Source organism: Sorex fumeus, unplaced genomic scaffold, assembly GCF_029834395.1.
Source record: "Sorex fumeus unplaced genomic scaffold, SorFum_2.1 ptg000017l, whole genome shotgun sequence".
Lineage (NCBI taxonomy): Eukaryota > Metazoa > Chordata > Mammalia > Eulipotyphla > Soricidae > Sorex > Sorex fumeus.
The window spans coordinates 904104-928161 of NW_026606074.1; the positions used below are offsets into that span (position 1 = coordinate 904104).

A 24058-nucleotide genomic window follows, 5' to 3' on the forward strand; every position below is an offset into this window, starting at 1 on the left:
GGAGTCGAGACCGCCTGCTGTCTGTCCAGGCCAGGCTGGGGCACCTGTGCCCCAAACCACAGGTGCTGGGGGTCTGTTTCAGGGATCTGGACCCCCACCTGATACATGAGAGCCACAGGGCTGTCTGTGGCTCCCAGGAGGAAAGCTAGATGTAGCCAAGTTCGTGGGATCAGGAAACTCAGGGAGACACCCTCAGCGTCCCTGTCCACGTGTTCCCCAGCTCTCCCACGGGGGCTCAGATGTGGCCCTCTCCACTTGTCTGGCGGGCATTTCTGTAGGAGAGCTACCAGCCACTGGTGGCCACCCCAAGGAGCCCTGCCCAAGCGACTGGTCGTAACCCTCGCTGTCCGACTGTTTTCTTTGTAGTCACTGAGCAGGAGACTAGAGTCCCCAGGAAAACCATCGTCATGTAAGTGCAGGAGTGTGCCTAACCCCGACTGCTGTGCGCCTGCATGCTCACTCACCTGCTTGCCGCCTGCCAGCGCCGACCCGGCCTCGGGTGCCACTGACACAGGGTGGAGGCTGGATGGGGTCCTGTGGATCAGGCTGGACTGTGGGCATTGCCCAGAGCTGGCGTTCTGTGGCCACTGAAGAAGTGGCTCGAGCTGCGGATGGGAACCCGAGGGTGAGAATGATGCTTTACTCTTCCTCTTTGCAGCCCCGAGGCTGATCTCTTTCTAAGATGATCGCCAGGGTTTCATAGCCGTGCTGGTATTACCTGCAGAAGCAAGGTTAGGGCCAGACCAGGAAAATCTGGGGGGGCTTCCAGTAGGAGAAATCAGCTCAACCAGGAGGTGAGGCTGACACAAGACCTTTGCAGAGGTCCCACATGCTGTGGCTAGATGTGGGGGGTGGTGCAGTGAACCTGCATGGGGGCTTAAAGCCCGTAGGGACTGCTCACCCCTCCTTGACAGCACCTCCAAAGCAGGATGTCCTTATGCCAAACTCCCACGCGTGCACCCAACAGTGTCAGGCCGGCTGAGGGTCACTTAGGGTCCCTTTTGGCCTAGTGGATGTATCTGCCACTCCCAAAGGCGGGGTAAGCTGCCGCTCCTGTGGGTCACACTGCCCCTCACCACACTTGCAGTCCCTCTCCCATGGAGCCAGTTTCCTGGCCTTGCTGGGGCCCCTTGAAGCGGTGACGAGCAAGGGCAGTGGGGCAGGAGGCAGAGGGGCCTGTAGTGCTCTGGGAGGTTGGTGAGAGTAAGTACCAGCGGTGCTGGACGCGTTGGGATTGATAAGGATTGTGAGGTTGTTGGTGTGAGTGAAAGAGGACTGGAGGAGACAGTCGGGAAAGCCTTGTGCCCTCTTCTTGGTTTTGGTCTTGATTAAGTACTTACAGGTTACATACTTGGTTTGAGGTTATGGGGAAGGAAGGGAAGGAATCGCCCCATTGGTTAATGGTGGTTCTTAGAAGCTGGGATTTGTGAGTTTGAGACCATGCTCAGTGTTGGAGTGTAACCAGCTCCAGCACATGTGAGATCTTTCATTCTCGTGAGCACTGGACTTCAGGGTCAGGATTTTACATGTCAGATTCTGGGAGGGAAAGTCGTCCCTGTGCTGTAGCCCCCCCACCCGCTTCCTGTGCAGTTCTAGAGAACTAAGCAGATCTGGGCTTGCCTTCCCAGCGGCTGTCTGCTTGCTTGCACACTGACTGCCCCCGCATGCACTGCCAGCTGGGGTGTGGGGTCTGGCCGCACCCATCTCCTCTCGGGGCTCTCCCTGCAGAGAGGAGACCATCACCACCGTGGTGAAGAGCCCCCGGGGCCGCCGCCGCTCCCCCAGCAAGTCTCCGTCCAGGTCACCGTCCCGGCGCTCTGCCAACCCGTCCGTGCCTGTCCCACCCGACCCGGGGGCTGGCCAGTCCCGCAAGCCTGAGGCAGAATCCAGCTGGAGGTCCCCTGTGCCCACACTGTATGTGACAGAGGCTGAGGCCCGCACACCAGCCCGCCTTGGGGGCGCGAGGCCTCAGCCCAAGTGGGTGGAGGTAGAAGAAACGGTGGAAGTTCGGGTAAAGAAGGCCGGAGGCTCACCGGCGCTGCTCTCCGTGCTCCCGGGTGCCACCCCAGAAGGGGACCTCAATGCCAACAACTCCAACAACACACTGCTGGCCCAGCAGCCCCAGGGCAACCCCGGCATCTTCCCTGCGGATGCCAGGTGCCCCTCGAGCACAGAGGAGTCCCCAGAGCTGCTCCCTGTCTGGACAGTGGAAGAGGAGACACCACTGGAGGAGTGGGACCGAGAGCCCCAGGCTGCGGCTGCGCTGCAGGGCCGGCCCCCCAAGATCCTCACACACCAGGGCCGAGTGCTGACGCTGGCCGACCTGGACGACTACGTGCCCCAGGCGGGGGAGACCTTTGGATGCGGCCACCCTGCGCCCAGCACCCCGGATGACCCTCCCTGTGAGGTGTCAGTGCTCCAGAGAGAGGTCCGGGAGCCCATGGTGGGGCAGCCCGTCGTGCTCAATGTGGGACGCCCATCAGGCCCCCGAAGCTTCTTCAGCCACATCGCCAGGCCTCAGGAGGTGTCTCCATGGGGGCCCCAGGTCCTGGGCCCAGTGGGTGCCTCCCTGTATGCACATGAGGCCCAGGCTGGGGGTGCCTCCTCCTGGAAACCTTCCTTCTGCACCCGGGTCCAACGCTCTGCCGACACCGGCCAGAGCAGCTTCAAAACAGAGGTTTCCACCCAGACTCGCAGCTTTGGGACAGTGGGCGAGATGGTCACCCTGCACATCCGGCCTGATGGGGACGGAGCAGCAGGCCCCTCCCAGGACTGAGCCGACAGAAAGGACCTCCCCTGGGAGCCCGCACTGCCCATGTGCTTCTCCCCACCGGAAACCAGCCCTGCCCTGAGTACTTCCTACCTCGCCAGACTCCGCCTCGGCCGGACAGTGAGGCATAGGCCACCTCCAGTGTGTTCTGCAGCCCATGGCCCGACCCCTGCCCCTCTGCCCACAACCCCACTGTACAGTTACCCCTCCCAGACATTACCAACAATAGATTCTCTGCTTCAGTGTGCTCCTGGGGCCCAGGTTTGCTGGTCACCAGGGCATCTGAGGGTCAGACCCAGGGTCTGTACACAGGAACTACCTGGTCAGTTGGCCTGACAATAAATGTCTCCAAGTGCTGCCTCTGTTCTTTCTTCTTGCCGTCTGAATGGCAGCTCCTGTGGCTGGGGGTGGGGTGGGGGGCGCAGCAGTGACCATCATGAGGGTCTCTGTGTGGGTGGGACCAGGGCATTGGGTGGTAGTCATACCACACCCGTGAGGGGCTGATCAGGCCTTTCTGAGGATATGCAGCCAGTGCCAGCCAGGACAGAAGTGAGAGGCAGGGAGACATTCAGTGGAGAAGGAGAGGATGTACCTGCACCAGGAACAGGCAGAGACCAGGAGCACTCAGCCAGGGAGCCCCTGGGGTCCCGGCCACACTGGAGCGGAAGCCTGGTCAGGGTCTTGTTAAGAGGAAGCCGCGGGAGGAGGGGTGTTTTCCCTGTCTCCCCACTCTCCAGCACCTTCTCAGCCTGCCCTGTCCCCAGACTCAGACCTGAGACTCCAACCTTGGATGTGCTCCGGACCATGGACAGTGACCCCCCTGCCCTTTCCCATTCTTCCTTCTTTACTGTCTCCAGCTGTTGGTGTGGGAGCAACAATATTTAACTGGGAGAGTGACACAGTGACATAACAGACACGATTATGCCTTCTTGTTTACAACGTAATTTGTCGATGTTGCTAAAATGATCACAGCAGGTAGTCACTTCATAAGAATTACAAGTTTTCTTGGGATGAGGTCCTTTTTGATTTCTTAACAGCAATGAGATTTTATTTATTTATTTATTTATTTGCTTTTTGGGTCACACCCGGCGATGCACAGGGGTTACTCCTGGCCCATGCACTCAGGAATTGCTCCTGGCGGTGCTCGGGGGACCATATGGGATGCTGAGAATCGAACCCGGGTGGGCTGCGTGCAGGGCAAACACCCTACCCGCTGTGCTATCGCTCCAGCCCCAACAACAGTGAGATTTTAAAGTCACATTTGAAAAAATGTCCAGATATGAACTCCCCAGCCTTACTAGGTCAGTAAGGATGGGGCGTTCTGAGGAGAGGAGAGATGTCTGCTCGAAACTTTCACCCCCAGCAGTTTTCATGTTGTGGAGCAGTGAGTGCTTCACAGGCAAATGCTTTCTCCACATTTGTAGGCTGCCTGATTTGGGTGAGAATTTCTTTTGCTGTATAAAAACTTCGAACTTACTTGTTTCCAGATCTAGTCGTTAATCTTAACTTTGTTCCCCCTTGCCACTGGGGTGGGCTTCAAAAATATCTCGGAGGTTGAGGCCCTGGATTTTCTCAACCTCTAGTCTGATTTCTTGAATCCAGTTTGAGGCCCTGCCCACAACCCTAAAGTGGCCACTTTCTTTTGGCCAGCCCCAGGGGAGGGGCTGCACCTAGTAGTTGGGACGAGGGGATGGAAGAGAATGGAAGCTGCCCCCAGAGGTGCCCGTGTTGTCCAGAAGGCAGCCAGGATAGCACCCTCAGCTTCCTCCCGCACCTTCTGGGCCAGGTGGGTGGGTGGATGGGGCAGGCAGTTGGCTCAGCTGTCTGGCTCCCGGGCAGCCCTCTCATCAGCCCGGTCACCCCTCACTGTGTACTGACCTGCCCTTCCACAGATATTGCAGTTACACTCCCAGCTGCCTTGGAGCCCATGGACCAGGAAGTAGGAGATGCCCCCAGGACAGTGGAAAGCCCTGAGGCTCCCAGACCGGCTGTAGGGGGTCACGCAGGCCCCAGCCCTGGCCCTGGGGGGCTGCCTGAGCCACAGGCAGCAAGTCCTCAGGGCGTGGGAGCTGCTGCAGCGTCTGGTAAGACCTGGCCCCGCAAGCCTCAAACTGCCCAAGCCCTAGTCCCCTGGGTGCCTGTCAGGAGAAGCCTGGCAACCCTGGCCCAGCCTCAGTCTCCCCCTCTGGGAAACTGGGTGGGGTCTGGGGTCTGGGAGCTCTTGCCCTCTTTGCACTCCAACTCAGGGTGGGAGTGGGAGCTGCCCCTTCAGAAGGGCCTCAGGGCACTTCCTTCCCCCCTCTGGAGTGTGTCAGGGTGTCGTGTGCCCCGCACCCCCAGAAAGCCCTGCCTGACGAAGCCCCTTATCTCACCAGCTGAACCCTCCCAGACGGTGCCACAGCCCCTTCCCCACGTGGGCCCGCAGCATGACTTGGGCACCGAGACCCAGGAACGGATTGTGCCCATCCGGTAACCTCCCTACCCTCTGGGGCGGGTGGAGGAGGACAGGGTGGGATAATCTCACTGGCTTCCTGCCCCCAGGATGGAGGGTGCAGTTTGGCCAGTGACAGGCACAGCAGAACCCCTCTGGGACATCCACAGCCATGTGATCACGGAGACCACCCACAGGACAATCGTGTATCAGGCTGGTGACGCAGGGGCTACAAGTAGGCATCCACCTGTATACCCCTCTGCCCCCAGTGTGCCCCAAGCCGCCCCCTGGGTCTGGCAGGCAGCATGTTGAGCTCACTCTGCCCACAGGGCTGAAAGGTGGTCTTGTGTGTGTGTGTGTGTGTGTGTGTGTGTCTAAATATGTGTCTGTGTATGTCTGTGTCTGTGTGTGCATGTGTGTGTATGTGAGTGTGTATGTGTGTCTGTGTATGAATATGTGTGTCTGTGTGTAATGTGTGTATATATGTGTGTGTGTGCGTGCATGCATGTGTGTGAGTATGGTCCAGCAGGCAATTGCACTTCCCTGTAGTGGATCACATGGCCTTGCTGCCCATTGGGGGTGCCAGGACATGCCCAAATGGCACAGACATTTTGGTGATTGCAGGCCCAACTCACATGGGTGGACTCCGGGGTAGGGTGGACGTGCGTTAGATGGATGCCACAGCACATGGCCTGTCTCCACCTGCAGAGCCCCCATCCATGCAGGTCACCATCGAGGATGTGCAGGTGGAGAGAGGCGGTACTGCCCGCTTCCAGGCAGTCATTGAGGGCTGCCCACAGCCCACGGTGAATTGGTACAAGGTAGGGATAGGCTAGGCTGGGTGACGTGGGCTGCATGGACTGCGCACTGGAGGACCCAGCCGTGGTTAAAGGGCTGCCTGTGTCCTGTGCCTCCAGGACAACGTCCTGCTGGCAGAGGGGCCCCGACTGGTCCCACAGCAGGAAGGAACCACCTATTCTCTGGAGCTGAGGGACGTCGCCCATAGTGATGCTGGTGTCTACACCTGCCTGGCCCACAATGCCGGTGGCCAGGTGCTGTGCAAGGCGGAGCTGCTGGTGCAGGGTGGTGAGTCAGGGTCTTGGATGGTGGACCTGTGTGGTCGTCTCTGTACCCAGCAGGGGCTGACCATAACTGGCTTATCCCTAGGAGAAGATGAGCAGGACTTAGAAAAGCAAAGCTTCCGGAGGAAACTGCACTCCTTCTATGAGGTCAAGGAGGAGATAGGAAGGTACGGATCAGGGGAGCCGCCCTGCTGCCCGCATGTGCCTCACTCTGCTGCACTCCCCCCCATACCTGCAGCTGCCTGTGTGTGTGCCCTGCTACCCTCACACACCCAACTCTGCTGCCTTCACACACCCTCACACACCCACTCTGCTGCCCCCACAACCCACTCTGCTGCACTCATACACCCCATTCTGCCACCCTCATGCACCCACTCAGCTGCCTACGCACACCCTCCTCCAGCTGTCTGCTGACCCCAACAGCCTCCCAAGATCACCGTCCACCCTCACTGTTGCGCTTCCCTCCTCCCAGGGGTGTGTTCGGCTTTGTGAAACGAGTCCAGCACAAAGGGAACCAGATGTCCTGTGCAGCCAAGTTCATCCCGCTGCGTAGCAGGACACGGACCCAGGCATACAGTGAGCGTGACATCCTGGCTACACTGAACCACCCCTTAATCACTGGACTGCTGGACCAGTTTGAGACCCGGAAGACCTTGATCCTCGTCCTGGAGCTGTATCCACCCCCTGGCCCCAGGTCCCGGTGTTCAGGCCTGGCAGTGCCTCTCCTGTAGGGGTTGGGGAAACTTCTGACCCAACGCCACAGCCCTGATGTGAGCCCTTGCCTCACATTCTCTGGGCCTGGCTGAGAGTCTCTTGCTGCCCACCCCGGTGACCCGACCTCGGCCCCTGTCTGCAGCCACCGGAGTGTTCTGCAGCACAGCTTCTCCCAGAAGGGGCATGCTAGTGTGTGGGTAGGGTGGGCTCCAGACCCCAGACTTTCCTTGACGGAACCCAGGTGCTCATCAGAGGAGCTGCTGGACCGTCTGTTCAAGAAGAGCGTGGTGACTGAAGCTGAGGTGATGTGGTGTCTGCTGCCGCCACGAACCTACCCTGCTGCACTCGGTGGACACCCCACTCTGCAGCCCACACGCACCTCATCCTGGTGCCTGCACATACCCCACTCTGCTGCCCGACTCTTTGCCCTCACCTGCCTTGCACTGCTGCCTGCGCACACCTGGCTTCCTGCCCAGGAGGGCCTCTCTCTGCTGCCCACCCTATCCCCTGCTCTGCCCTTCAGATGTGTGCTGCTCAGAGACCTGGACTGGGCTCCTGGTGGTCGTCCTGAGAACCAGCTCATTGCTCACACCGCCCTCCCACCCCAGACCACACAGGATCAGCAGTCAGGCCTCCTGCTCTTAGTCTGCTGCTCCCCTTGCCCCAGGCTTTTCCGCTTCCAGCTTTCAGGAGTCCCCAGTCTTGAGACACATGGAGCCCACTCTCACCTGCGCATCTAACTCTGCTGCAGGTCAAGGTCTACATCCAGCAGCTGGCCGAGGGGCTGCATTACCTGCATAGCCATGGTGTCCTTCACCTGGACATAAAGGTATTGTGGAGCCCCAGTCTGTGTCTCTAGAGTCCCCCGGCAGGGCCCCTGCCCTCGCTGCCCCAGCTGCCCCAGCGCCGCCTCTCAAGTACAGAGGCCTCCTCATGGCCTGATGTAACACCGACTGTGCCTGACAGCCCCCCAACATCCTGATGGTGCATCCTGCTCGCGAAGACATTAAAATCTGCGACTTCGGCTTTGCCCAGCGAGTGAGCCCGACAGAGCGGCAGTACAGCAAGTATGGCTGCCCCGAGTTTGTGTCCCCTGAGATCATCGAGCAAACGCCCGTGAGCGAGGCTTCTGACATCTGGTATGTGGCTGGGCCGGGTGCCAGCTCCCCACGCCTGCCTGTGGCCGGGCCCGGGGTGGGGGACTCATGTGTGTGGTTCTGTCCCTGCAGGGCCATGGGAGTCATCTCCTACCTGAGGTGAGCAGCCGCCACTGTCAGCCGCCTCTGCCACAGGTTCCTGCTGGCTCCCGGCCAGCCCAAGGCCACGTGCCCCACTGGCCTCTGCCCAGATCAGACCCAGGACCTGAGGGGCAGCTATCCTGGGAGCAGGCCCCCAGCCAACTTCGATAAGAGGCTGGTGCTGCCCCTGTCCAGGGCCTCTGCGGTCACAAGGCTGGCCTTCAGCTGTCCCTACCGTGTGGGTGCCTTGTCCAGAAGCCCCCCGTGATGCTGCCCTGGAGAATCTGGTTCCCGCCTCGCCCCGGGCGGAGGCTGGCCTTCAGCTGCACACCACCCAGTCAGCGCCACACCAACCCGAGAGCCACATTCTCTTTCCGCTTTCAGCTTAACCTGCTCATCTCCCTTTGCGGGCGAGAGTGACCGTGCGACCCTCCTGAATGTGCTGGAGGGCCGGGTGTCCTGGTCCAGCCCCACCGCTGCCCACCTCAGCCAAGAGGCCCGGGACTTCATCCAGGCCACGCTGCAGAGGGACCCGCAGTGAGTGTGGTGCTGCCCCACGCGGGCTTGTCCCGGTCTCCAGGGACCCTTGGTTGCCTGACTGCATCTTCCTGTCCCTCCAGGGCCCGGCCCAGCGCTGCCACCTGCCTGGCGCACCCCTGGTTCCAGGTGAGTAGCTGAAGTTCTAGGGAAGGACGCATGGTGGGAGTCTGCCTGGGTAAGCCCCCCCTCCCGAAACACACACACCAGGATCTCCCCAACCACCTGGCTCTCGCCTGGCCCCAGAAATCCGTGCCCGCGGAAGAGGCTCACTTCATCAACACCAAGCAGCTCAAGTTCCTCTTGGCACGCAGCCGCTGGCAGGTGAGCTGGGGTCCCAGGGGCTGGCTGTGCCCCCTCACAGCCAGTGGGGGGCCTGGGCCAGGCAGAGCCAGGGCAGTGGGGAGCAGAGGGCAAGGAGGGGCTCTGATGGCCCCTGCCCTGCCCTCCCACCCCGCAGCGCTCCCTGATGAGCTACAAGTCCATTCTGGTCATGCGCTCCATCCCCGAGCTGCTCCAGGGCCCACCCGACAGCCCGTCCCTCGGGGTGGCCCGGCACCTGCGAAGGGACACCAGTGCCTCCTCCAGCTCATCGTCCTCTTCTGATACGGAGCTCGCGCCCTTCGTCCGGGCCAAGTCCCTGCCCCCTTCGCCAGTGACCCACTCCCCGCTGCTGCACCCCCGGGGTTTTCTGCGGCCCTCGGCCAGCCTCCCCGAGGAGGCTGAGGCCGGCCCGCCCGCCGAGCCCCCGCAGGCTGGGCTCCAGGACACCATGCCGCCGGCCATCCCCGGCTGCGTGCCCCGGCAGAGCATCATCCGCAGCCTGTTCTACCAGCAGGCAGGGGAGGGCCCGGGCTCGGGCAGCCGGCGGCACCCGGCCCGGCGGCGGCACCTGCTCAAGGGCGGCTACTTTGCGGGTGGCCTCCCTGGCTTGCGGGAGCCCCTGCTGGAGCACCGTGTGCTGGAGGAGGCTGCTGGGGAGGAGCAGGCCGGCCCGCTGACCTCGGAGACCACTGGCCAGAGCCTCTGCACTGAGGCCAGCTGTGAGGGGCACTGTGCTGCCCCAGCTCCCTCAGGCCTCCAGGGGGATGGCCGGCCAGGTGGACTTGCACTGGGGGGTGCTGCCCCAGCTCTATTTCCACTCGCCAGTGGCGCTGGGGGCTCCCTTCAGCAGCACGGGTCAGTCCAGGACAGCCAGGGGGGGCAGCCCCCACCACCTCTGGGCTGTGAGCCCCCTGCAGCTGTCAAACCACTCTGCCCTGGCTCCGTTCCCCCAGAGACCTGCCTGGCACCCTCCAGTCTCCTCTCTGGGGAGGGCACCCCCTCCCTGAGTCCGGCTGGCCCTCAGCTGGGACCTGTCCCAGGGACACCGGCGCCCCCTCTGGGCATGGAGCCCGGCTCCTCCCTGGATGAGGACTTGGCCGAGGAGGAGTCTGTGCTCAACCCCCCTCGGCCCCAGGAGGCAACAACACGCAAGTTCTCCCTGGGCTTTCGTGGGGGCTACGCGGGGGTGGCGGGCTACGGTACCTTTGCCTTTGGGGGGGATGCAGGGGGCATGTTGGGGCAGGGCCCCCTGTGGGCCAGGATGGCCTGGGCCACCTCCCAGTCGTCTGAGGAGCAGGATGAGGTGGGGACCAAGAGCCTCCCAGCAGCCTCGGAGACCCTGCCAGAGAGCAGTAGCTCACCCCCCAGGGCCTCCCCAGAGCCCGGCTTGTGGGAAGACTGTGGCCAGGGCCCTGCTGTGTCACTGGTGCAGATCCGGGACCTGTCAGGTGACTCGGAGCTGGCTGACACTCTGTCCCTGGACATCTCGGAGGTGGAGCCCGCCTACCTCAATCTGTCCGACTTGTATGACATCAAGTACCTCCCCTTCGAGTTCATGATCTTCAGGAAGGTCCCCAAGCCAGCAGTGCAGGAGCCGCCCTCCCCCGACTCCGAGGCTGGGGAGGAGCTGGCCGAGAGCCTGGGAGCCCCCTGGCCCTGGCTGGGCCCAGGAGACCTGGAAATCTCCGAGGAGGCAGACGACATGCAGGCCCTGCTCGGAGAGATCTCTGGCAGCAGGAAGCGCAGGTGGTCCCCCCCGTCCCACGGCCTCCTGCAGGCGCTGCCAGAGGAGCCGGTGGAGCTGGGGCTGCGCCGCAGGGTCAGGGACTCAGTGGCCCACATCTCTCGCCTCCTGAGGGGCAGGCTCCAAGGTAAGTCCCCGCGGCCTGGTCCCTGCTCTGTGCCCTGGGCTCTCTGCCTCCCACGCCCTGATCCCCAGCCGGAAGCCTGAGATGGCCCGACACACACACACACACACACACACACACACACACACACACACACACGCATGCACACACGCATGCACGCACGCATGCGGCCATGTTCCCAAGGTCACCTTCCCAGTCCCTCTGACGCACCCCAGAGAGCTGCTTCCCTGACTTGGGGTCCTTGCACAGGCCTGGCACATCCTGGTGGGAGGTGGGGGACATAGCTTAGCTCTGTCCTTCAGCCAACCTGGGGCCTGAGCGGATCTGCACACGGAGATAAGGCAGTGGGCCAGGAACCCCGGACTCTTCCGGCTGTTCCAGGGATGTGCCGCAGCCCTCCTGTCCTCCCTGCAGGGCCAGAGAAGGAGGGGCCCCCCAGGAAGAAGCCAGGCCTAGGGTCCTTACAGCTGAAGAGCAGAGACCAAGGTAGGCAGACAGCTTGCCGGTATCTGTGGGGGAGGGGACCTCCGGAGCACCCCAGCCAGTGATATGACAAGCTGACACCTCTGGGCCCGGGCTGGGTCCCCTGCAGAGGCTCACCTCTCCTGTCTTGGCTTTCCAGCACCGTTGTTCATTAGGGAACTTGTGGATGAGACTGTGGTCCTGGGCCAGTCAGTGACTCTCGCCTGCCAGGTACTGGCACAGCCAGCCGCACAGGCCACCTGGAGCAAAGGTGAGGGGCTGTCCTGGGCAGGGGTAGGCAGCTCCGAGTCAGTGCACAGAGGGAAACCGAGGTGAATGCTGCTGCAGATGGGGTCCCCCTGGAGAGCAACAGCCGCCTGCTCATCTCCTCCACGCTGAAGCACTTCCAGTTGCTGACCATCCTGGTGGTGGGCGCCGAGGACCTCGGCACGTACAGCTGCAGCGTGAGCAACGCGCTGGGCTCGGTGACCACCACAGCCGTCCTGCGGAAAGCAGGTGCGTGGGCCGGAGGGAGGGGCTGAGGTTCACCACGCTGGGTGAGCTGTCTGTGCCAGCACCTCCACGGGCACCAGGGCTGCAGGCTTCCTGCTGCACCCCCAGTGTGACCCCGAGGAGACTGGCCCAGCTGAACCCCAGCCAGGAGGCACGGGAGGTACTGGGCCCGCCCCGCATTCAGAGCTGGAGCTGAGAACACAGCTGAGGGCGGGCGGGCAGGTGTCCAATGAGGATCCCCGTGGCCCCCAGAGCGCCCCTCGTCCTCCCCGCGCCCGGACATTGGGGAGGTGTATGCCGACGGCGTGCTCCTGGTGTGGAAGCCCGTGGAGAGCTGTGGGCCCGTGACCTACACTGTTCAGTGCAGCATGGAAGGTACGTGGCTCCGGGCCCCACGTCCTGGGGAGGGGCTGCGAGGACGAAGCACCAGGCCCTGAGTCGTGCCCTCCCCGGGCAGGGGGCGGCTGGAACACGCTGGCTTCGGATATCTTTGACTGCTGCTACCTCACCGGCAAGCTCCCTCGGGGCGGCCTGTACACTTTCCGGACGGCCTGCGTGAGCAAGGCGGGCATGGGCCCCTACAGCAGCCCCTCGGAGCAGGTCCTCCTGGGGGGTCCCCGCCACCTGGGTGAGTGCCTCACCCCAAAACCCACACTCACTGTCCCACCTGGGGGTTTCTGCCCGGCCCGTGGAATGAGGGGACGCCACAGAGGCCCCTGGACGGGGACGGGTGTGTCCCATCACTGGCTTCCCTTCCCACAGCTCCTGAGGAGGAGAGTGGCCCCACACGGCCAGCCCAGCTGCTGCCCAGTGCACAGACCTTCGCCTTCCAGACGCAGATCCGAAGGTGCCATCCCCCGCCCCACAGCCTCTGACTCCTCTTAAGGGGCTGAGACCTGAGCCCGGCCACTTCCCTCTCGCTCCAGGGGTCGCTTCAGTGTGGTGAGGCAGTGCCGGGAGAAGGCCAGCGGACGGGCACTGGCCGCCAAGATCATCCCCTACCGGCCGACGGACCGAGCAGCAGTGCTGGGCGAGTACCACGCCCTCAAGGCCCTGCGCCACCCGCACTTGGCCCAGCTGCAGGCGGCCTACCTCAGCCCCCGGCACCTGGTGCTGGTCTTGGAACTGTGCTCTGGGCCGGAGCTGCTCCCCTGCCTGGCGCAGAGGTAGGAGGGGCTGGGCCGGGCAGGGGCGTGGGGCTGGTGGTACCTCCACGACCTGAGCCCCGAGCTCCCCTCTGCCCCTAGGGACTCCTACTCGGAATCCGAGGTGAAGGACTTCCTGTGGCAGATGCTGAGTGCTGCCCAGTTCCTGCACGCCCAGCGCATCCTGCACCTGGACCTCAGGTCTGAGAACATGATCGTCACCGAGTACAACCTGCTCAAGGTGATTGACCTGGGCAGTGCCCAGAGCCTCGCCCAGGAGCGGGTCCGGCCCTCCGAGAGCTTCAAGGACTACGTGGAGACCATGGGTGCGCAGGGCAGGCCCCTGGCCTGACCCCCGGGGTGGGTGGGGGCTGGCCCTCCCGGTCGCCCACAAGAGCTCAACTCCCCCCTGTGGCATCCACAGCTCCGGAGCTCCTGGAGGGCCAGGGTGCCGTCCCACAGACTGACGTCTGGGCCATCGGGGTCACGGCCTTCATCATGTGAGTCCTCCGATGATGACCTGGGGGCAGGTGACCCCAGCTCCCGTTCCCTATCACGAGGGTGACCAGGACTCTTGACCCCACTGTGCAGGTTGAGTGCCGAGTACCCTGTGAGTGGGGAGGGTCCACGGGACCTTCAGAAAGGCCTGCGCAAGGGGCTACTCCGCCTTAGCCACTGCTACGCAGGGCTGTCGGGGGGCGCCGTGGCCTTCCTCTGCAGCACGCTCTGCGTGCACCCCTGGTAAGCTGCTCGCCCCTGCGTGCCCTGGGAACCTCCCCTGCATCGGGGCAGCACAGCTGAGTCCCTCTCCTTCCTCCCTTCCCTCCAGGGGCCGGCCGTGCGCGACCAGCTGCTTGCAGTGCCCGTGGCTGACTGAGGAGGGCCCTGCCAGCCCCCAGCCCACAGCTGTGGCCTTCCCCACCTCGCGGCTGCGAGCCTTTGTGCGGGAGCGTGAGAAGAGGCGGGCGGTTCTGTCCAAGAAGTACAGCCTGGGCCTTCGCTAAGACCCAGTCTTGCCCCAACACGCCAATAAAGCAGACTCAGATAAGGTGTTTCTGAGGTGCTTGCTGGGGGGAGACAGGATCCCACCCCCCAGAGGGGCGAATGTCTGTGCTGCCCCAGGATCAGACCTACACACCCTGGCCTGGCCGCACGCTCTGGGCGGCACAGGCAGCTCTTTGTGGGCGTGAGGCAGGAGAGCTGGGGTGGTGTTAGACTTCATCATTGAGCTCCAAGTTCTCCCTCCCCACCACGAGGGAGGCCTGCTCACAGCAGTGTCTTTACTTAATTTGCCGGCACAGCACAAAGCCCACTTTTCCTGGCTTGTTTGCTCGACACCCACCCTTGTCCGCCTGCACCTGCTCCAGGCCCTCAGAGCTGTTTCTCTTTGAGTTCCTGGGCTACAGACGTGTGAGTGGGCAGGTATGTGTGTGCACAGCCCCGAGGGGCCACAGCACCTCTGAACGGCTCCAGGCCTCTCATCCACTCCGGCAACTCCTTCGTCCAGCTGCCCAGCTTCAGCCCCCTCCCCACAGAGGCTGGCTCCTCCGCAGCCCCCCTTCTGCCAGGCTCGGGTTCCTGGGTCTTCCCCATAGTTCTATCCTCTCCCGTAAGCAGATGTCGAAGCTTGTGGGTCTTAGGAATGTCAGTTCCATTCCTGCCCGGTGGCCCAGTGGCCAGAACTGCCTCAACACTCCCCTCACCAGTCTCAGTCCCCGAGGCATCAGGGTGCCGTTCTCTGGCTGGCATTTCCCTGGCACCTCCACCCGGCTGTCTTTTCCCTCTGGTTTACCTTTCAGACACCTTGTCACATTCCAGGCACACAGGCCCCCTTGCATGTACCCATATTTCTCACCTCTGAGGTTCTATTTCTGGGCTTTCTCTGCGGAAGCCATCTCGGGCTCTCCTGCCTGCCAGTCAGATTCAGTGTGTGTTGGCCGCAAGCAGTCTGGTTCTTAAACTCTCGCCAAGTTTTCTTTCCATAGCAAGGTTAATGTCTTTCAGTTTTCAGGGGCAATCATAATGCGTAGGACATATTGAGAGTGCCGCAGTCAGCGTCACCTCTCTGTCCCTCCTGCCCCACCCCCAGGGTCAGCAGTGACCCCTCGGACAGAGTCACCCTGGGTCAGGTCACTTCTCCCTCCTGCCCCACCCCCGGGTCAGCAGTGACCCGTTGGACAGAGTCACCCTGGGAGCAGGTCACTTCTCCCTCCTGCTCCACCTCCTGGTCAGCAGTGACCCCTCGGACAGAGTCATCCTGGGAGCAGGTCCCTTCTCCCTCCTGCTCCACCCTGGGGGTCAGCAGTCACCCTATAAAAAATACGTACGCGGAAGGATGTGTGTTCGAGGACTCTCTGGGCAGCTCTCTCGCTGCCTGCATTCAGTGCTCTCGAGCCGCTGTGTATGGATTGGACTGGGACGGCTGTTGGTGATGGGCAGGTGAAGGAAGAACGAGGACCAAGCGGGTTGCTGATTAATTGCCGTTTATTCAGTCTCTCGCCTCTCCCATCTCACACACTCTTCCTTCCTAGCCCCTCATACCTAGATCCCAGATCCCCAGATTCTCCCTCTCCCCCACTCATCCCTCCAAGCCTAGCACTCTGGGCCAACGCTACACCCAGTCTGGTAGCAAAATCAGCTTAAGAAAGCCCTTCCTGACTGCCCATCAGGCTCAGGGGCAGAAACACCACCCAGGGGTATTCCTCTTCTCCTTAGTCCAGTAGCCTAATTAACATCTTAATATTAGTTATTTTTGTATGGACACACTAAGAGATACATTGAGGCTTATAGGGTGGCTCTCCTGGGAACATTGTGCCACAGACTCAGACTACAGTGCTCAGGCAAGATTAATCATTCCTTACCCTAGCAGGGTCTGAATCTAGTTATTACTTTTTGCATCATGACAGCATTTGTCCGTGACCATGCTCTTAGCATTTTGGCACTTTGGCCGGGCCCATTTCGATGCCAGGGTAGCACTGCTTGCCCTGGGTCCATCCAGTCCCTCGTTGGGACCTTGATTTGGGGGTGCTAGGAAGTAAGGGCAACTGAGGCTTAAGAAGAGAGAACAGATGCCCAGGAGGTAAATATCATAGAGAGTCAACTCCCACGTTACAAAAGCATAGCATTTACTGTCTTCTTGTGCCCATACAAAAAGGACATTGCTCTGAATTTACTATGCAAAGGATTTAAGGAGAAGAGAAAAACAATGTTTACAAGTTAACAGAGCACAAAGAAAGAAGTTACAAATAAACACAGAGGAATGAGAACACTGTAATGGGAGTAACCCAATATACCTAAGCCCCCTGCGGCAAAGCAGAAAGGACAAACTAATGTTATCCTACATCACCCCTCGGACAGAGTCACCCAGGGAGCAGGTTACTTCTTCCTCCTGCCACCCCTCCCCCAGTCAGCAGTGACCCCTTGGACAGAGTCACGAAGTCACTGAGTCAGGTCACTTCTCCCTCACGCTCAAGCCCTGGGTGAGTGGTGTCCAGTAGTGTCAGCCTCATGGCACAAGGGACACCCAGCATTCCTGGAGTCTCTTTGCTATTAGTGGCACTAAGGCATCCAAGTATCAGCGTACAAGGCCATTCTTGCTCCCCTCCACTGTGGTGCATGGACCTCTACTTCTCCCACAGGTCTGAGTGCCCCGGGGCAGTACTCGGGACTGTGCCAGCAGATCGTCCTGCTCGGCCCACCTGGAGTTGCAGCAGAGCAGGCGGCTATGTTGAGTCTCACCTTGGCAGGCTGGGGTTGGGGAACCTTTTACCCATCAGTGGGAAAGTACAAACGTCTTGTAAGGCGAAGTCAAAACTTTGTAGCTGTTCTTTGACCTCTTCTCTCAACGGTCCACTGCCCCTGTGGACGTAATTCAAGCAGTGCATTAGAATCCGCCAATATAAACGTCCACCCAGGAGTCAGAGTTGTGTGAACACTGTTTACTAAAATGCTGTGAACAAGCCAGGCCCCAAATAGGAGATTGACTGTGATCCAACACTCTCGTACAGAGTGGTACAGTTGAACTATTTAGACACAATAGCACACTGCACTGTGAAGAAAACCCTAGCCATCAACATAAAAAGTATGTCCTATTTTTGTAAAAATTTATCCTTAATTCAGGAAAGAGTAATACATGAAATGTTATTAGTGTTGATTTTGGGTTGTGAAATTCAGTTGCTTTCTGCTTCTTAATATATGTCTGAATTTTAAACAATGAGCATATGTTATTGCTGGTAGGAAAATTTTGCTCCTTTAAAGTTTCGGGGGACTTATAAAAGTAAGAAACCCATTAGTTACTATTGCAATGGGTAATTTTGCATCTGGATCCCCTGAGCCATGTGTTTTTTAAATGTTCATACTCCTGGACTCAGTTTGTACAGGCGCACTGACCCTGGAGTTCAGCAGCCACAGAACATGGGTCTCTTTCTGTACAGAGCTCTGGGCTCGGTCAGAGTCAGGGATCCGGGGTGCTGGGCTTGGGGGAACATCTCCCAAGTGACGAATAGAAGCTCTGTGTCCACTCAGCTGAGCCAGGGCCATCTAGGTTCTGAATCCGACCTCATGTTCCCCACTTGGTCTGTCCCGTGGCCTCGACAAGGTCCGAGAGTAGACACTGACGGGAAAAAGGGCTTACTACTTCTGTTCTAAGTCAGAAGCACACACGAGCATGAAGAAGCAAATGTGGGAATGTTGAAAACTAGAGCACTGCTGGAGTTCGGGGGCCAACACCTCATGGGCGGGTGGCTTGGGAGAATTCCTGGGGGAGAGGGGCAAATCAGTCAGACACAGTGTTCAGTGTTCATTCTCAAAGACTCAGCCCCAGGGGTCACATAATGGACAGCCAGTATATATGAAGACTACAGCTATAAGTCTTTTGTTTTGTTTTTTACTGATTGTTAACTGTTTTAAACTAAAATTTAAATTAAAAAGCTAATACTCTGGGAGCTGGAGTAATAGTACAGAGGATAGGGCATTTGCCTTGCATGCGCCTGACCTGGGTTCAATCCCCAGCATCCCATATGTTGCCCTGAGTACTGCCAGGAGTAATTCCTGAGTGCAGAGCCAGGAGCAACCCCTGTGCATCGCTGGGTGTGACCCAAAAAGCCAAATAATAATAATAATAACAACAACAATAATATTTTTAAAAAGCTAAGACTCTGATGTCAGCAGAGCAATAATACTGATTTCAGGTTTCTTCCAGACCCTGTGCATCTGACTCCATGGTTCTGTGGAGCTGTAGTTGACCTGCAATTACTTTCCAGAGAAATGGAATTTTAGAAGTGATAGATTCAACATCAAAGGAGTTAGGTTATTGAATATAAAATTGAATATACAGGGTAACAGTAGTAAGAAGCAGGCAAATTTTTTTTTAATTTGTTTTTTTGTTTTCGGGCCACACCTGATGGTGCTCAAAATTGCTCCTGGCTCTGTGCTCAGGCATCAGTCCTGGTGGGAATCGGGGAACTGGAGCAGTGCCAAGGATTGAACCAGGGTCAGCCACCTGCATGGCAATTGCCTTACCTGCTGTATTCTCCCTAGTTTCTTGGGGAGAAATACGTTGAGAGCTTGTTTGGAAATTCTAGCAGAGGAGCGCAACTATTTGCATACCCTTGACCAAATGGTCCGTCTCTATTCAGGGAAAGCTATTCTCTGACTGAGCACACAGCTTCAGGAGGAACTCACCTGGAGCAGCGAGGGAAGAAGGGGATACCTGCCTAGCCGGCCAGGTCACCGAATCAACCCTGGTGATCGATGGGGTAATAGATGTCACACATCATAAGTATCGAATACGTTGGCTATGATTTAAATAGCTGAAATGAAAGCAAAGGAGAATGCAGGAGTGCACCCTGGCACTGGGTAAAGCTTGGGTTTTGGCTAAGTCAGTTGCTCAATCTTGGGACTACAATTGAAAGAGAAAATACTGAAACGGATAGCTAGGAAATGAATAGTTTATTGATTAAGTCAAGGAAGAAGTTGTTTCAGTAGAGTAGAAAACTATATACATCACTAGTGAAATAAGGTAATGGGTTTGGTGGTTATAGGGTTTTTGTTTTGTTTTGAGGGTCACAGCCTGCAGTTCTAAGACGCTACTCCTGGTTCTGCACTCCAATTGCTCCTGGTCATGCTCAGGGAACAATATGGGATTTGAGGGATTGAACCTGGGCTAGCCTCTTGCAAGGCAAACACCCTAGCCTCTTCTGTCTCTCTGGCCCCTTGGTGGTTTTAGGTTAAAAGAAATGTCTTAAACAAAATACTTAGAGATTGAATCATGGGACCATCTTCTACTTCCCCAAACTGAGGGACCCTAAACAAGGTCCTTCGTGCTCAGGAATCACTCCTGGTGGTGCTCAGGAGATCATATGGAATGCTGGGAATTGAATCCGGGTTGGCCCCAGACAAGGCAAGCACTCTAGCCACTGTACTATCTCTCTGGCCCCCTACTTGATTTTTTTAGATCTTAATTCCTTTATATAACAGGATAATAATGCCATTTAACTCCTACCATCTACCTCCTACTAGTACTGCTGTATTAAATAAGTCAACAGATGTTAAGTACTCATAATACTCTCTCGGCCATAATTTTACTCTGTAAATATTATTTTTATATGCATCGATGCTGATATCCAGTTACTTGCTTGTCACTTTCTGCTTTATATCATGTTTATATCATATTTACCAACTTGTCTGGATTCCATGACATGGAGATCTTAGGTATCCCCCCTTTAAACCACTATAGTGAATTTCTCACTATAGATACAGAATCTTTTTCCCCCAAATTTTATTTTATTAAAGCACCATGATTTTTTTTTTATTAGTGAAGCACCATGAGGTACAGTTGTAGATTTACAAATCTTTGTGCTTGGGTTTCAGTCATACAATGATCAAATACCCATCCCTCCACCAGTGCCCATTTTCCACCACCATGGATAATATCCCCCCACCCCATCCCCCCCTGCCTCTGTGTCAGGACAATCCCTTGTGTTCTCTCTCTCCTTTTGGGTGTTGTGGTCTGCAAAAGAGGCATTGAGTGGCAAACATGTTCAGTCCATAGTCTACTTTCAACATGCATTTCCCCTCCTGGGAGGATCCTCCAAACACCCTTTATTTGGTGCTCCCTTCTCTATCTGAACTGCCCTTTCCCCTAGAATACCCGGCTGGCCTCTAAGCTATGGAGTAATCCTCCTGGTGTTGATCTCAGCTATTCTTAGGTATTGATCTCATATTTTGTTGCTTTATATCCCCCAGATGAATGCAATCTTTCTATGTCTATCCCTCTCTTTCTGACTCATTTCGCTTAGCATGATACTTTCCATATTGTACCACTTGTATGTAAATTTCATGACTTCATCTTTTCTAACAGCTACATAGTACTCCATTGTGTAGATGTACCAAAGTTTCTTTAACCAGTCATCTGTTCTTGGGCACTCAGGTTTCTTCCAGTTTCTGGCTATTGTAAAGAGTGCTGCAATGAACAAACAAGTGCAGATGTCACTTCGACTACACATTTTTGCCTCTCTGGAGTATATTCCCAGGAGTGGTATCGCTGGATCAAATGGGAGCTCAATTTCTAATTTTTTGAGAATCGTCCATACTGTTTTCCAGAAGGGCTGAACCAGTGGACATTCCCACCAACAGTGAAGGAGTGTCCCTTTCTCGCCACATCCACGCCAGCATCGGTTGCTTTTGTTCTTTTGAATGTCGGCCAGTCTCTGAGGTGTGAGATGGTATCTCATTGTGGTTTTGATCTGCATCTCCCTGATGATTAATGATGTAGAGCATTTTCTCGTGTGCTTTTTTGCCATTCGGATTTCTTCTTTGAGAAAGTTTCTGTTCATTTCATTGCCCCATTTTTGGATGGGGTTGGATGTTTTCTTCTTGTGGAGTTTAACCAGTATTTTGTATATCCTGGATATCAACCCCTTGTCAGATGTGTATTCGGCGAATATCCTTTCCCATTCTGTAGACTGTCTTTGTATTTTAGTCACTGTTTCTTTGGAGGTGCAGAAGCTTCTTAGTTTAAGATAGTCCCATTTATCTATCTCTGTTTTTACTTGCTCGGCCAGTGGCGTGGCATCTTTGAAAGTACCATTAGCCTCAATGTCATGGAGGGTTTTGCTAACTTTGTCTTCAATGTATCTTATGGTGTCTGGTCTGATGTTGAGGTCTTTAATCCATTTTGATCTTATTTTTGTACATGGTGTTAGGCAGAGTTCTGAGCCCATTTTTTTGCATGTAGCCGTCCAGTGATGCCAGCACAATTTGTTAAAGAGGCTTTCCTTACTCCACTTCACATTTCTTGCACCTTTATCAAAGATTAGATGATCATATGATTGAGGGGAGATGTCAGTGTATTCAACCCTGTTCCATTGGTCTGCAGTTCTGCTTTTGTTCCAGTACCACGCTGTTTTAATTATTACTGTAAAGCACCATGATTTACAAAGTTATTCATAGTTGAGTTTTAGACCTACAGTGTTCCATCACCGATCCTACCCACTACCAGTGTCAACTTCCCTTCACCAGTGTTCCCAGGTTCCCTCCATGCCCCGCTCACGTCCCAGCCTGCTCTCTTGACTGCCACTTTCTAAAGATTGGTGGTTAAAGTTTAGGTCTCATGATTTCAGTGTTGCTGTCTTGTGGTTTGGATATTTATCATTCCTTCACGCCACTGGCTGTACCTTGACCCTTGTGCCTGTTGCTCTTCATCTGTCATTTCTCCCCCCACCCCATCCCCACCCCACTTGGTATTTTTCTTCTCCTCCCTATTCTTTGGGACCAAGCGTGATCTAGGTGTCCCTCCTTTATTTTTTATTTATTTACTTTTAATTTTTTTATTAGTGAATCACTGTGAGGTAGAGTTACAGACTTATAAACTCTCATGCTTGTGTTTCAGTCATACAATGATCAAGTACCCATCCCTCCACCAGTGCCCATTTTCCACCACCAATGGTCCCAGCATCCCTCCCACCACTTCCATCCCGTCTCTCCACCCTACCTCACCTCTGTGACAGGGCATTCCCTTTTGCTCTCTCTCTCTCTCTCTCTCTCTCTCCATTTGGGTGCTGTGGTTAGCAATAGAGGTATTAAGTGGCCATCATGTTCGGTGTATAGTCTACTTTCAGCCCACATCTCCCATCCTGAGCGGGCCCTCCTAGCACCCTTTACTTGTGGTTCCCTATCTTTCTGAGCTGCCTTTTTCCCCCAGCATGTGAAGCCAGCTTCTAAGCTGTGGAGTTATCCTTCTGGTACTTATCTCTACTATTCTTGGGTGTTAGTTTGATATTCTGTTACTTTTTATTCCACAAATGAGAGCAATCTTTCTATGTCTGTCCCTCTCTTTCTGACTCATTTAACTTAACATGATACTTTTCATGTTGATCCACCTATATGCAAATTTCATGACGTCATTTTTTCTAATATCTGCATAGTATTCCATTGTGTAGATGCACCAAAGTTTCTTTAACCTGACTGAGAACAGTCATCTGTTCTCAGGCACTCGTAGGTATACCCCCTTTAAACCATTGTTCTTCCTCATCCAGTTACTCTTCCACATATAAGAGACATCATATTATGTTTATCCTTCTTCTTCTAACTTACTTCATTTAACGTGATATAGTCCAGTTTCATCCATGATGCAGCAAATTGCACGATTTTATCATTTTAGATTCTCCTTTTTATTTTTATATTGTAAGACTTTGACAGTATTAAACTACAGTTAAATTTATGTTAACTACATTCAGAGCAATAAAATAAAATCACTCCTTGGCTCAGAATTTGACAAGCACGGTCCTCCCGTTGTTCATCGATTTGCTCGAGTGGGCCCAGTAACGTCTCCATCATGAGACTTGTTGTTACTGTGTTTGGTATATCGAAATACGTCATGGGTAGCTTGCCAGGCTCTGCTGTGCGGGCGAGATACTTTCGGTAACTTGCCGGGCTCTCCGAGAGGGGCGGAGGAATCGAACTCGGGTTGGCCATGTTGGCCGCTTGTAAGGCAAACGCCCCACCACTGTGCTATTGCTCCAGCCCCAATTCTACTAATTCTACTTTCTGGGCTGCCTCCTGACCTAAGACTTGCCAGTCTTCAAAGGAAGTCAATAGATTTTCATTCAGTATCTAACATTGAATCCCTATGAACCAGAACTTTGTTCATAGTGTGGTATTATCACAATAATAAATATGAATTTGGTTTCCATCCCTATTTCTAGCACAGAGCTTATAATATCCTGGGAGAGAATTAGAAAGATAAAAATGTCTTTTATATTAATGGGGTTACTTTGAAAAAGTACCTAAAGGTAAGACCTGGTTTTGCTAGTGGAACCAACCATGGGATTGAGTTAGAAATTCTGGTCCCTGTCCTCAGTCACTAGGGAGTGGGGAAAATTTGAATGTTAAACTGATCACTAATGGCCAGTAAGCTAATTAACTTGACTATGTTATGAAGATTACATAAACCCCCTAAGGAGGAAGTCTGGAAAGCATCCAGGCTTGGGAACCAAGTCACTTCCATATGCCAGAAAGCTCTTGTGGGCAGGAGCTCCTTTGTTGAGACCTTTGTCCTCTGAGTCTCTTTAACTGTTGCTTAATGTCATTCTTTATAGTAAATTTTAAGTCTAGTGACTAAATAGGTTATTGTTAAGTTTCAGAAGCTGCACTAGCAAATTAGTGGAGACCAAGGAGAGTGTTTTAGAAGTCTCTGATTTAGAGTTACATCATCAGAAGCACACTTTAACAATCTGAATTTGAGACTGGTGTCTAATTGAGGTGTGGTCTTGTGGGGTATTCCTTTACCGTGGGATATGATTGTATTTCTGGTTGAATAGTCTCATAATTTAGTGCAATTTTTGGACACCTAGCTAGTGGCGATGAATTGTTTTGTGGTGTGGGAAATTCAACTCCTGTCCCCAATAAATAATTGGTGGCCAAAATTCATACTGTACCAGGTCATTTAATTAGATTTTTTAAAAATTGTCAAGT

The 24058-nt window shown here is 55.7% G+C and overlaps 1 protein-coding gene across 1 annotated transcript in view; it reads left to right on the top strand.

The window, feature by feature from the left end:
- OBSCN (obscurin, cytoskeletal calmodulin and titin-interacting RhoGEF) overlaps positions 1–14134 on the top strand; it is a 111261-nt gene extending 97127 nt beyond the window's left edge. The window contains exons 89-116 of the mRNA XM_056112318.1: positions 367–409; positions 1729–2765; positions 4663–4854; positions 5146–5239; positions 5312–5436; positions 5910–6022; positions 6119–6287; positions 6369–6450; positions 6756–6956; positions 7239–7299; positions 7749–7826; positions 7964–8136; positions 8227–8253; positions 8620–8772; positions 8856–8901; positions 9019–9096; positions 9233–10967; positions 11379–11450; positions 11587–11697; positions 11775–11942; positions 12192–12314; positions 12397–12567; positions 12702–12786; positions 12866–13105; positions 13187–13410; positions 13509–13584; positions 13676–13825; positions 13914–14134. Of these exons, the coding sequence (XP_055968293.1) occupies positions 367–409; positions 1729–2765; positions 4663–4854; positions 5146–5239; positions 5312–5436; positions 5910–6022; positions 6119–6287; positions 6369–6450; positions 6756–6956; positions 7239–7299; positions 7749–7826; positions 7964–8136; positions 8227–8253; positions 8620–8772; positions 8856–8901; positions 9019–9096; positions 9233–10967; positions 11379–11450; positions 11587–11697; positions 11775–11942; positions 12192–12314; positions 12397–12567; positions 12702–12786; positions 12866–13105; positions 13187–13410; positions 13509–13584; positions 13676–13825; positions 13914–14088 (6002 nt within the window). The 3' untranslated portion in view covers positions 14089–14134. The remainder of the gene's footprint in view (positions 1–366; positions 410–1728; positions 2766–4662; positions 4855–5145; positions 5240–5311; positions 5437–5909; positions 6023–6118; positions 6288–6368; positions 6451–6755; positions 6957–7238; positions 7300–7748; positions 7827–7963; positions 8137–8226; positions 8254–8619; positions 8773–8855; positions 8902–9018; positions 9097–9232; positions 10968–11378; positions 11451–11586; positions 11698–11774; positions 11943–12191; positions 12315–12396; positions 12568–12701; positions 12787–12865; positions 13106–13186; positions 13411–13508; positions 13585–13675; positions 13826–13913) is intronic.
- Positions 14135–24058: the final 9924 nt, after the last annotated feature.